This window comes from Phyllostomus hastatus, unplaced genomic scaffold, assembly GCF_019186645.2.
Source record: "Phyllostomus hastatus isolate PE091 unplaced genomic scaffold, TTU_PhHast_1.1 phas_scaffold_129, whole genome shotgun sequence".
Classification (NCBI taxonomy): domain Eukaryota; kingdom Metazoa; phylum Chordata; class Mammalia; order Chiroptera; family Phyllostomidae; genus Phyllostomus; species Phyllostomus hastatus.
The window spans coordinates 10,991,795-11,004,687 of NW_025334009.1; the positions used below are offsets into that span (position 1 = coordinate 10,991,795).

General features: G+C 58.3%; 1 protein-coding gene across 1 annotated transcript; it reads right to left on the reverse strand.

The window, feature by feature from the left end:
- Positions 1 to 1,573: 1,573 nt before the first annotated feature.
- SLC22A13 (solute carrier family 22 member 13) lies at positions 1,574 to 12,170 on the reverse strand. The gene is made up of 10 exons (XM_045857112.1): positions 11,770 to 12,170; positions 9,390 to 9,493; positions 9,057 to 9,211; positions 8,676 to 8,844; positions 8,327 to 8,447; positions 8,145 to 8,239; positions 7,657 to 7,871; positions 7,355 to 7,463; positions 6,631 to 6,846; positions 1,574 to 6,384 (listed from the first exon to the last, which is right to left on the reverse strand). The coding sequence occupies exons 1-10, from the start codon at positions 12,148 to 12,150 to the stop codon at positions 6,291 to 6,293; spliced, it is 1,659 nt and encodes a 552-aa protein (XP_045713068.1). The 5' UTR covers positions 12,151 to 12,170; the 3' UTR covers positions 1,574 to 6,290.
- Positions 12,171 to 12,893: the final 723 nt, after the last annotated feature.

A 12,893-nucleotide genomic window follows, 5' to 3' on the forward strand; every position in this document is an offset into this window, starting at 1 on the left:
GATGCTCAATAATTTTAGTACGGAGGAATATGCAAATCAAGACCTTAATTAGATATTAATACTCAATTGATGAACACAACTTAAAAAGTCTGACAATACCAAGTGTTGGAGAGACTCTCTTTCACACATTTCTGGAAGGATTATGCCTAGCTCCACATGGGAAAACAAGTCAGCATTGTCTTATCAAGTTGAATGTTTGCACGCCTTGTAACCCAGCAATTCTGCCCCATGTATATACCCTGGAAACACATGTCTCCATATGACCCAGGCAATGAATACCAAAATGGTCATGATGACACACTTCAAATATTAAAAAGAAAAAAAAAGAACCCAAATGCTCATTTACAGAAGAATGGATAAACTGCGGTATATTTACATAGTGGAATACAATACAGCAGCGAAAAAGGAATGCATGTCAGCTACATCCATTAAGACTTGACGGGCCATTGCAGGCCTTGAAGATGGGAAGGGACCGTGAGCCAAGGAATGCAGGCAGCCTCTAGAAGCTGGAAAAGGCAAAACAATGGATTCCCCCGCCCCAGAGGCTCCAGAAAGGAATGCGGCCCTCCCAACATGTTGACTTTAGCCCAGGGAGACCCATTCTGACCCCCAGAATGGCGACGTAATACATTTGTGGTGTTGCAAGCCACTGGGTTGGCAGTCATGTGTTACAGCAGCATCAGGAAGTGAGTGCGGTGCGTGTGTGTGCATGGTTGGAGGGAGTGGTGGTGGATAGAGGAGACTTCCTGGGGAGGGAGGGAGGAAGGGAGGGAGGGAGGGAGGGAAGCTTTGCTCTCCTCACAGACTGGCTTCTGACTGTACCGCCTGGCCCCACAGGGCTCCCCCAGCATGCCCAGCGGCGCCGGTACACCTGCTAGGGTCCAGCGGTCTGCAAGGCCCTGGATTGCTTGCTCCCTCTACTTGATGTCACAGATCCCCAGCCAGGGGGATAGGCCCCAGGCGACTGGTTCTCAAGGTACAAAAGAGGAAACTGAGGTCTGGGAAAGGGAGGAATGGCCAGGAGCACCGCTCCAATTGCAGGCAGGAAAGGGCCGGTGCCGCCCGGAGAGCTCACAGTTCCTATGAGGGGGGGCAGCCTGTGCCTCCCACAGACTCCCCGCAACCTAGCGGTCCCACAGTTGTCGGGTGCCCTCCAAACTACCACCCTCCACACCCTCCCACGAACCAAAGCCAGGGCCCACCTGACCACCATCCAGGCCCAGCCAGACCGTTGGCAGCGGAACGTTTGGGTTCCACTGGTGGCCAGGAAGTCATGTCACAATGGGGCGCGGAGGGCCTGGGGTGGGGTAGGAATGGTGAGGAGCAGCATTCTACTCCAGGGGCCCGGCTGGCCACAGACCTCTGGGCAGAACGGGACAAGGCAGGTGGGGAGAATCCTGAGAGCCAGCCGCATGCCTGTGTGCAGACTGTTCCTGGCGCCAGGAGCCCCTGTCCTCCCCTGAAGGGTCCCACCTCCACTGAGGGCAGTTCCTCCATCTGTCCAGACACTACTGACCCACCCTCAGTCCCCATGCCTAAGGTGGGGGGCGGGCAGGAGAGTCAGAGGGGCAACAGGCCCTCCCTTCGGCTGCTCTCAGACCTGGGGGCAGAGGTGAGGGCAGAGCTTCTTCGGGCCTGGCCCCCAGTGGCTGCGCTGCCCAGCTGGTGCAGCGGGAGGGGAGAGGCAGCAGAGGTGCTGAGGAGCTTGGGAGCGGCCACCGAACGGCTTCTCCCTCTCTGAAAGCTGGAGGAGAAGCCTCCGGTCGGGAGAGAGAAGGAAGGGGTGCAGAGAGGAGGCGAGAAGAAGCCCCCGGTGAGAGCTGTCAGACAAGCCGAGGTGAGAGTGTGCTGGGTGCAGTGAAAGGCCCAGGTGAGACTGGCGCCTGTCGTTTCACAGAACAGACTTGACGGCCACGAGACCCTCTCCAGCAGTGCCCAGCAGTGCCCAGCAGTGCCCAGTGGCCTGGGGTGCGGGGGGAGAGGAGGCAGATGTTTGGGCTCTTTGGCCACTATGGGTTTGTAAGTTGGGGTACGACCAAAGGGTGGAAAGGATAAAGTGCAGGGTGTTGGCAACCGAGGGAAAGGATCTCTGTCTCTCAACAGAAAGGAAAACGATGGCTCACACACTCAAATCAGGGGACACTGGTGGGAGGTCCACAGGCCACAGGCCTCAGGGAGGCTAAGGCTGGCATTAGGGACTGAGAGCGTATGTCCTCCTGGAGTCTCCCAAAAGTCCACGTTGAAGCCCTAACCCCCCCACCCCCGGCGATATTCAGCAGTGGGCCTTGGGGAGGTCCTTTGGGTTAGATGAGGTCACGAGGGTGGGGCCTTCATGATGAGCTTGGTGGCTTTCTACGGAGAAGAGACCTCCGTCCACCTGCATGCAGAGGGGAGACCCCGTGAGGGCACAGTGAGGAGGTGGCCGTCTGCAAGCCACGAAGGGGGTCCTCGTCAGACCCTGGCCCTGCTGGCACCCTGACCTTGGACTTCCAGCCTCTGGAACTGGGAGACAATAAATCTCTGGTGAAAGGCACCAGTCGACGGCACTGTTACTGCAGCCTGGGCAGGCCAAGGCGGGTGGGGCTGGTGGAGCGAAGATTCCGAAGGCTGGGAAGCGGCAGTCAGAGAATGGGGCGTCTGAAGGAGGGTTCCTTCACTTGTTCAGTCATACGCCAGACATTTGGGGGTGTCGGAAGTGGAGAGGAGTTTTCCTGAGCTGGTGGCAGGAGCTGGCGTGGGAGGGACAACCAGGAAGCAGGCGGCTTTTAGGCGGGTGCGGCTGTGCGCGCTGGAGGCAGGCGGTGGGAGCCGGGAAGACGTGGGTTTGGACAAGAGGAGGTTTGGACGAGTGAGAAGGGCAGGTCGGCAGCAGTGGGGAGCGAAGAGGCTCTCGCCCCAGCTCCCTGGCGTGGCGGGGACGTGTGACCAGAGGAAGCGGCAGGAGATGGAGTGCCCTCCTTCAAGGGCCGAGGACACAGGGGCTTCTGCTACATTTGAGGCAGCAGCTTCAGAGACTCTGGTTCGAGACCATGGGGGCCGGGTCAGTGGGGATAGGGACAAAGCACAGGGGTTGGCGGGGGGTGCCTGAGGCTTCTGACAGTGACACAGTCAACACAAGATGCATCACACAGTGGTCCCTCCTGGGGGTCACTCTGAGGAGGGCGGGCACTGAGCTGAGTGGCCAGGGGGCTTCTGGGCAGAAGCAAAGGAAATGGGGATGCTAAGCTGTGTGGCCAGGGCTCAGGCCAGGGAGCAACCAACCAAAGGGTCTTCACCTCCCAGCTTCCTCTTAGCTGCAGGCCTCCGCCCCATGCCCCCCGCCCCACAGCCATGGGCCTCTTCATCACCAGGACGTTGGGAGGGTCAACAGAGGTCAAAAACATCTGCAGTTCATCTCTTGTCCTGTAGTTAATGTTATGTTTCTCTGCATCTACTTCCGGCCCCTTCCAACACATTCTTTCAGACAGAGAGTAATTTATAGTTTCAAAATACAAATCTCCTCGAGCCTCTCTCATGCTTACCGAAAAATAGTGGCTTTTGTTGCCCTCAGAACCAAGTTCAAAATGAAGAATAAGGCCTTACAAGGCCGACCCGGGTCTAGTGGCTCCCACACCCAGGAACCCTGTGGGGATGGCGGTGCACACCATACCGTGGACAGGTGGTGTGTTGTGCAGTTGTGCACCTGCAACCTGCATGATCTGGTTAAAGTGTCGCCCCCAATGAGGAAAAAGAAACTCCCAGAAATCCAGGCAGCTGAAGCCCCTGCCCACTGCTAGTCTCCCCCCACCTCCCACCCTCACCACCCCCCCAAAAGCACATCTGCATCCCCGGCTGCCTGCTCTTCACCTGGCCCGCAGGCCTCTCCTGCCCCAGCCTGCGCACCACCTCAGCTGCTCGTCTAATGCCGCAGTGCTCCGTCCTCCTCGTCCATGGCATCTGTCCAAGGTTTCCTGGAGTAGTTTCCTAGCTACAGAGAATTGTCCGTCTCTGGGTTCAGCATGTTCCCAAAGGCAGGGCGAGACGCATGGGCCTCCCTGGCTGAGGAGAGGCTGCATGGGCAGTGACTGAAGCAAAGTCCGGGGGGGTGTGAGTCAGGGCCACACGTGGGGACGGACTCAGCCCAGCCCCGTGCCTGGCAGTGACCCGCGGATGGAGGGTGGCCCTCCTTCCCTATCTCCCTGAATCCTGGGGACAGGTTGCTGAAGCCCTCTGCCTCTCACACCCAACCCGGGCACCCAAGATTAGACTCCTTGAGGATCAGTGTTGAGGGACCCGTGAAATCACCCATCTGAAAATGGGCAGCCCGAGGCTCGGAGTAGGAGGGCTCTTGCAGCCAAGCCTGAGCTGTGAGCCCTGCACTGGCCTCCCCAAAGCTGACCATAGCATGAGTCGTGGATGCCCTGCTAGCGTGTCCCCCAAATCTGGGCTGGGCTGTGCTCAGCAACACCCTCAGGAGAACAGCCCCAGCCCAGCCCAGGCTGCCCCCGGCTCCTCGTGGGTAGGGTCCACACCAGGCCTGCAGGTCTTCTCCTCTGAGGTCTCGGCCGCTGATCTCCCGCCCGCTAACAGCCAAAAAGCTAACATTTACCCATCAGCCAGAAGGAGCCACGGGGCCCTCTGTAATGCACCCGGAGAAAAGTTTTTCTCCCCGGGGCCCTGCAATAGTAAAGACAGGACAGTTTCTGAACACTTGCCGGAGGCGGTGGGTGAGTTCTGCATTTCTCTCGGTGTCAGTAAAGAGCCTGTTTCAAGTCTCTTTCCAGGACCGAAGGTCACTGCCTCACAGGGACACAAGTGTCCACGCCTTAGGGCTGCAAACGGCCTTCCGCTTTGAAATGGCCATTTCCCCACTCCTCTCCGGGTTTTTTCTTCCTCTCCTTGGCAATTTCAGCCGAGAAAGACTTCTCACTGTCCCCAAAGGAAGACTTTAGCCTGGGATGCCAGACTGGGTCCACAGCAGGAAGCAAAACACGACGTTTCTCCATCCCTTCATAGCTGAGAACTGTGAGTAACAACTACCCATGTACTCGCAAGAGAGCTGCTGGATGCTTCCCTGTTGGGTTGACAAAGGCAGGAAAACTGGTCCAGCACCTCCCACCGCCTCCAGGCTCCACAAGGGAAGGGGAGCTGAGGGGGGAGGTTCTGCCAGAGCCCTCTTTGGGGCTGGGCTGCCTGTGACGAGGAGAGACGGGGACCTCTCTCTCAGGACAGGGTTCAGCTGAAATGCCCTCAGAGGCCAGCCAAAGGAAGGGGTAGCAGCCAACCAGTCTCTCTCCACGCTCTTGGCGGCACAAGGATGTACGGAGTCCTTGTGGGCCGAGCAGCTAGCTGCCAGGACAAGTGGGCTGGCCCGAGGGACCACAGCTGAGGGCCGTCCTGTAAGGTCAGGTGTGCCCGCGGTGGGAGCTGGCGCTGGGGAGGTCAGCGCGAGGACATTGGTTAGATGAAGGAACAGCACAAAGGTCCCAAGGGGATCGCCGGGCAGCCACAGATGTGCCCATGGAGGCGCGGACTTCCTGACGCCCGCGGGGGCACACTGACGTGTGATCAGCCAGCACGACCTGGAAGGAGCTCATCTGGCAGCAGCCAATCAAAGACCTCGCTGTTCTCCCCCTTCTCCTTGTCTGGGCCCTTTGGGAGCCAGAGGCAGCAGACTGTGAAAGGGGGGAGGCGACACAGAGAGGGGCAGAGCCCACCTCCGCGTGGTCCCCGAGCCACCCAGGTTAGGCGTGAGCGGAGTGCGGGTGGCGGAATGGAGGATCTTTGAAGAGGATGCAGGACTGGAGCTTCGCTGTCCCCTGACCTAGAGTCTTCTCTCAGCAGGATCCAATGTCCTGTGGGACTCCAGCCTTGGCCACAGGGGCCTGGTCCTGCCGCTAGAAGGAACGGCCACCTCTCCTGACCCACAGGCTTTTTGTCCTCCGGCCGGGACAGAGAACTCAACTTCACGTTTTCTCCTCCTACGGAGCACCCTGGGAAAGGCCCTACCTAGGTGTTCCGGGTCTGACTGTGTGTGGAGGGCAGGCGGACCCCAGATGGAGGGGATCGGGGAGCCAGACCCCCCACAAGACTATCAGAGAAGTTAAGAGCAAGACCCTAACCCAGAAGAGGGGGTGGGGGTGGGGCTCCGGGGATAAGGAAGGTGTTGGGAGGAGAGAGGCCCTGTCCCAGCCGTCCCTGGGCGTGGGCCTGGCAGTCGGCGCTGGTGCTGGAGTCAGGTCCCCACGTGTTGCCTCCGTCAGGGAAGCTGGTCTTGCGCACAGGTCCCACCCGTGTCCAGGGGAGTGAAATCAGAATTGTGTGCTGCTCACGACAGCCACCCCCGGGCTAGACGTTCTTCCTGAGGCCTGTGCCCCGTGTTCGGGGGGCTCTGCCTCCAGAGTCCTACAGGGGACAAAAGGCCATCACTGGTTGACCGGGAACCGGCCCCATAGGAGTGTCCCTTGCCACTCCCCAGAGGAGGGGGACTCTAACCCAACACCAGCCAGATGTCTGGGGTTCCTAACCCCCCCCCAACACTGGTCTCTAAGTGACGGCGGGCCAAGGGTGCGGTAGAGGCTTGCGCTTCGGACACAGGGACCACCGATGTGGAGCCAGGGCCCCGGGCTTCAGGGAAAACCCGCAACTCACCGTGGGCGCGGCCCCTGCTCCAGGTCCTGGATGGTGTCCTTCATGGGCTGGCCCCGTGTCTCGGGCAGCAGCAAACAGAGTAAGCCCGCCCCGATGGGGAGGCTGCCGTAGACCACCATGGGGAGGGCCTTGTGGATGTCACCCAGCAGCATCACCAAGGGCGTGATGATGCCCCCGATCCTCGAGAAGATGGCCACCAGCCCCATGCCCGTCTGCCTGGGGGAAGGCCAGTGTCCACTGAGCAGGCCCGGCCTCTGCTCCGGGCCACAGCGCCACCCCCGCACACTCCCTTGGGAGAAGACCCCTCGTTACGGCCCGCAGTTATGGCAGGGCCCCCCTGCTCACCCAGCCCGCTCTGCCTTCCTCCCGCACATCCAGCCCCTGGGAGTCCAACCGAGGGCCCTGCTCCTGCCGCCTCCAGGCCGCTCGGTCAGCCGGCTGCTCTCCTGCCCCTGCCACCGCCCCACCGCCCCGACGGCTCCTCCTTCTGAGCCGTCCCTTCTTAGACTTACTCCGTATCCCAGTCCCGACATGGCCAGGGCAGGGCCCACCTCCCTACCCGTCCTCCGCCAGCCTCTGGCCCACTTGGGGTTTGGGCTGCCCTGGGGGGCTGGCCCCCAGCCAGCGCCGCTGCCCCAGAGCCAGCCTTGAAAGCTAGTTGTGGACGGGCAGGGAGCGGGGCAGGGGGTGGCCAGGGAGCAGGAGCCGCACCAGCAGCCCTTACCTGATGACGGTGGGGAAGAGCTCGGTGGTGTAGACGTAGGAGATCGTGAACCCAGCGGCTGTGGCGAACTTCCCCAGAATGGCCAGCACAGTGCTCACTACGGGCAGATCTGGTGGAGGATGCTGGTCAGCCACGCAGAGGGCAGACGGGCCCCTGGCCTGGGCCCTGCCCCTGCCGGGTCCACGCAGACTCTGCACCCCTTCTGTACCCGAACCCCAGGGAAGCCCTCCCTCCGGAAAGAGAAGCAACGGGCCACAGGTGAGTGAGGGCGGGCGGGAACAGGGGAGCGCCAGGCCTGGTACCTGCTGGGATGAAGATGATGGTGATACACATGAGGCCACCCATGGCCAGAGTCCCCAGCTGGCTCCACCTGCGGCCGAATGTCTGCATTATGAAGGTGCTGGAGTAGCGGGCGGGCAGCTCCACTGCTCCGAAGATGAGCTGGGTCAGGTAGATGTCCAGGCCAAAGTCCCCCACTTGGAGGCTCAGGCCATAGTATCCCAGACTGTCCACAAACCTACGAAGTATCCAAGGGTCCCTGTCACTTCTGGGTGATGAGACCACCGCACTCACAGAGAGAGAGAGCCTGGCTTGGCCAGAAGTCACAACAGGAGACGGCAGCACAGTCAGGGAGACACCGAGTCATTCCCGCCCAGCCCCGCCCAGCCCCACCCAGCCCCTCCCAGCTGGAGGGCCGCCACTGACCCTCCACATCCCACTGACACACACCAGGAAAGGGGCAGCGCTTGACTGCGGCCTCAGGGAGCAGCCAGGACCCCAGTGCACTCACCAGACAAAGAAGAGAATCAGGGTCACCTTCCGGAGCTGGGGGTGTCTGAACAGATCCAGGGCATTCCCTGAGGGGCCTGTCTTCTCTAGGGCCAGCTGGGAGGAAGATGCCGTGTGAGGGGCCCGCAGAGTGGTCCGTGGGAGTCAGGTGAGGGGGTAGGCAGGGTCCCTGGCCCTAGGTACCTGGCTCAGCAGCTCTGGGGAGAGCTTCTGCCTGTTGACTGAGGCCGCCTTCTGGATCAATCGTTTAGCCTCCTCGACCCTGCCCCGGGTCAGGAGCCACCGGGCAGACTCTGGCAGAACCCTGCAGGTCAGGAATGGTTGTGACTAGGAGCATGGAGTCTTACAGGGCCCCCAGGCACCCAGGAGCCTTCCTGGCCATCCCAGGGCACAGGGAACCCCACAGCCTTAGCAGGCTCCCTCTCCCAGACACATCTCTGGGGGTCCCATGAGGAGAATGTGAGGTCGACACCCCAACCCCAGGGGAGCACAGCTAGCCTAGGGTGGCTTGCCCCAGGAAGCATCTCCTCACCAGAAGTAGAAGAAGAGCAGAAAGATGGGCGCGGTGCTAGTGATCTGGAAGAGCCTCCAGTTGCGGACGCCGTAGGCAAGTCCCGCGAGGGCCATCTGCCCGACGGAGAAGCCGCACTGGCACAGGACCATGGCCTGAGTCCGCCTCGAGGGCCCCGCCCACTCTGCAACTGCGGACAGAGAGGCGGAGACTGGGCCCGGCCCTGCCCTCTCATGCCCTGCGTCCCAAGAAGCCACCCTGTCGGTGGTCCCAGCCCAGGAAGCGCAGGTGTGACCACCTTAGGTGTGGGTACCTGACCAGGCCCCCTCAGGCAGTCTGGGGAATGAGGTGGGCCCCCAGGGCCTCACCCTGTGGCTGAAGGCTTCAGGGGCAGACACTCACGTAAGGTGGCATTGGTGATGGCATACCCAGCGACGGCAGTGGCCACAGCAAAGCGCATGACCAGGTAGAGGTCAAAGCTGGGTACAAAGGCCGTGGCCAGGCCGATGAGGGCGAACAGCAGCATCTGTATCAGGGTACTAGGTTTTCGACCAATCCTGAAGTGAAAAGGAGACAGTCCAGGAGGGGAAGGGAGGGAGACCAGCCCAGCCCTGGGCTCCCTGTCGGGGGAGGACACAGGGTCCTACCCGGAGAGCCACACACGAGGAGGAAACAGCCCTGTGCCAGACACCCGAGAGCCCACAGGTAAGGGATGCACTCGGTCAAGGTTCTTACCGGTCACAGAGGGGCCCAAAGATGAAAGCGCCGACGAGGAGCCCCAACATGTACACCGACTGCGAGGTCTCCTTCAGGTGCTTCCGGTCACACACCAGGTTGAACTGAGGCAGACACAGACAGGTGTGAGTCTAGGGGCAGCCGGGGGCCAGCCCTTTGTCGCCTAGGCCACCCACTACAGACTTCCCAGGGCAGCTACCCTCGGTTCACAAACTGCGTGCCGAGTCAGCCCAGGGAACCCGAGGGAACTTCTGGGGCACAGCGTGATCTTGAAAACACCGAAGGAAAAGACAGCCAATACGCAGCCTCTGTCTGATGTCACATGAGCTACTACTAGCCTAGCCGGGAGAGCTGTTTCAGCATGAGGTCATGCTATTCTCAGTGACATCAGCTTTGTGGGAAGTTGTATTTTTGGCAGTTGCTGTGAAAAGAAGCAAGAACCGTGAGAAAGTCAACGTGGATTGGAACACGAGGGTGGTGGCGTTCAAGGACTGAGAAGTCGTGTTGTTCCCAATAGGCACATGCGTTCTGTTCATTGCATTTATTTAAGAATGAAATAAGGCACAGCAGGGAGGGGGTGGGTGGAGGCAGAAGAGGATATAAGGGGGACAGTCATGGGAAAAAGACAATAAACATAAATTCAAAAAAAATAATGAAAGAAAAATGTGTCCTTTCAATGGATGTCTTGTTTTTTTTTAAACAGCTATTAAATTGTGAGGACATAAATGCTTAAGTTGCTTGCAGGGTGAGAACGTCCTTCATACATAAAACTGTGACATGTTTCTCTCACACGTCCTGGAGAGGCCATGGAAGGTGATGGACACACGAAGGATGCAGAGATTGGGGACCTCTGGAAGAGCACGGATTCTGCTCCCTGGCAAAAACGGGGCCTCTTCCCATAGCCAGGAAACCCCTGTGACCCACCGGGGCCTCCCAAGTTTTCACACCTGCAAGCAAAATCCCCCTGAGAGTCACCATGCATAGGCAATTTGAATACTAAGGGGCCCTCACACATGCCTTGAGGAAGGTCAGTTAGGACAGAGTGTGCATGCACAAGAACACGGTGGGGGTGTCAGAGCAGAGGTCATGGGGATGTAAAGTGCAGCATTGGGAAGACAGCTGACAATATTCTAATAACCACGTGTGGTGTCAGATGGCTGTGAGATTTATTGGGATGATCAGTGAGTTACACAAATGTCTAGTCACTGGTGTGGACTCCTGACGGTAATATAATTTTGTATGTCAACTGCAATTGAAAAGTAAAAATGATTTAAAAATAAAAAAGAAAGAAAGAAAGAATGAGAGAAAGAGAGAGAGAAAGAAAGAAAAGAAAGAAAGAAAAAGAAAGAAAGAAAGAAAGAAAGAAAGAAAGAAAGAAAGAAAGAAAGAAAGAAAGAAAGAAAGAAAGAAAAACTTTTCTACCCACAGGGGGAAAAAACAAATGTCCGATCTCTGGACTCCAGATTGCCCTCTCCACAAAGGCTCAGCATTTCCCACCGCAAAGGTGAGAGCTGCACAGATCCTCCAAGGAACATCCGGCTCCTGTGGGGACCTGGGAAGCACGAGCCCACGTGAGAGCCCCAGCTCCACAGTCAGCTCATGACGTCACCCTGGAGAGGTCCCATCCCCACTCTGAGCCTCATCCCACCACGGAGGAAGAAACAGAGTGGGCCTAGGTGCTTCCTGAGGCATCTTCTTTACCTGAGGCAGAGGACGTGGGAATGTTCCCGCATCTATGTCTAGGTCCCTCCAGCAGAATGAATGTGTTAGCACAAGCCAAAGCTCAGTATTCAACAGGACAAGTTCTAGGGCCATGGGTGTCTGCCAGCATCCCGGAGGTCGGCAGGTGTAGATCGGAAGAGAGGAGGCGAAAGGTAGGAACCCCAAGTCTAGTGAGCAGGAAGGCAGGTGAGTGGACAGGGCAGGAGAGAGCATCAGGGCGTCAGGAAAACACAGGGAGACTGGTAAGGAGGCACACACGCAGGGCAGGCTGAAACACAAAGGCAAGTGGATGGACAGGTGAGACCGTGGGAGAGAGAGAAAAGCATCAACACAGAAAATCAGGAGGGCATGGGAAGAAAGGCAGGCAACTGGGCAGACAGGCAGAAGGACAGACAAAAGGACAGGTGAAGATGAATGGACAGATGGGCAGAGAGACCACAGAAAATGGACAGAAGGGTAGACAGGGCTAGAGGGCAGAAGACAGGGAAAAACAGGATGACTAGCAAAAAAGAAAAGCAGGCGCATCAATGGGCAATCACTCAGGCAAGGGGGCCTGGGGTGAGACAAAGGTAGTGACCCCGGTGGCGGAGGGCAAAGCATAAGGCCAGGAACCGACACACCCGAAACAGGTGGACCGCCAGCCAAAAAGGCAGCCTACCTCGCGCTTCAGGGACAGGGGCCTGTGTTCAGGATAGTCCCAGCCCGCCTCGCAAGGCTGTGTCTCATTGAAGCGGTGGCTGAGGATGTCCTCCAGGCTGGCGCCATCAGGGGGAGGCCGGAACATGAGGCAGGGCTCAGGGTTGCCCGCAGCGTCCAGCGGCACGCTCAAGGCCAGCTGCTCGGCAGCGCTCAGGTTCAAGGTGAGGTTCTTGACCCACGCCACTGAACAGTAGTGGATCTCCTCCTCCAGGACCATGAAGACTTGGGAAAACGTGAAGAAAGCAGACAGAAAGTTGGGGACAAACAGCAGCAGCAGCAGCTGTATCTGAAAGCGACCGAAGTTGCCAATTTCGGTCAGGACCTGAGAAAACTGAACCATGTCTACTGGTCACCAGGTCCTCAGCCTAAGACGAGCAAGGAGCTCTGCACCTTGGCCCTGGGTTATGCGCTCCTCTTAGCTGTGATGATCGCTGCTTTAATGTTTAATCCGGCCTTGCCCACAGCCACCTTCATACCTCAGCTCCCAGGCAAGATAAGGCTGGGATGAAAAAGAGTCCACTCCGGCTTGCAGAATCAGAGGATGTTTTATTGACTACGTGATAGATGCTGGCCTCACGTGAAACAAGGGAACCTTCTCAGGCCCAGCACAAAGGGCAGAGTCTCACCCAAACACCACACAGGACCCACCCCAGCCTCACCAACTGCCACATCCTGAACAATTTACACCCAGTCCAATAGAACCCAAATTCTGAGAGTAGTTGCAATACCCAAAGGCACACCGAAGTGTCCCTTCTAGCAACCAGCCCGTGTTAGGAGAGCTGCAAGGACCCATATTTATTAACTCTGCCCGTGGACCAATCCAGTTCTTGACTCTGACGATCTCATCTTTCTCCTGTGCCTCCTGGTGCTCGTGGTAGGTGACACTGGGCAGTGCCAGGGCAGCGTGAGGGCCAGGAGACCCACCAAGGGCACACATTCCTTTGCTTTTCAGCACCAAAGACAGTTCGAGAGTGCAGAGAAAGTACAGAGGAGCCATGAGCTGCATTTCGATCCCTACTCTAGGAGTCACCGCAAAGACAAGGCCAATGTTAAAAATCAATGCCAGCTGCCCCAGAGTAGCCC

Bases quoted from the DNA above. Each gene is read 5' to 3' on its own strand.
- SLC22A13 (XM_045857112.1), bottom strand. From the start codon at position 12,150: ATGGTTCAGTTTTCTCAGGTCCTGACCGAAATTGGCAACTTCGGTCGC. The intron at 8,845-9,056 runs GTGAGTGTCTGC...CTCTGTCCGCAG, and splicing joins CATCACCAATGCCACCTTAC to TTGCAGAGTGGGCGGGGCCC. The intron at 8,448-8,675 runs GTGAGGAGATGC...CCTGACCTGCAG, and splicing joins CTGCTCTTCTTCTACTTCTG to GGTTCTGCCAGAGTCTGCCC.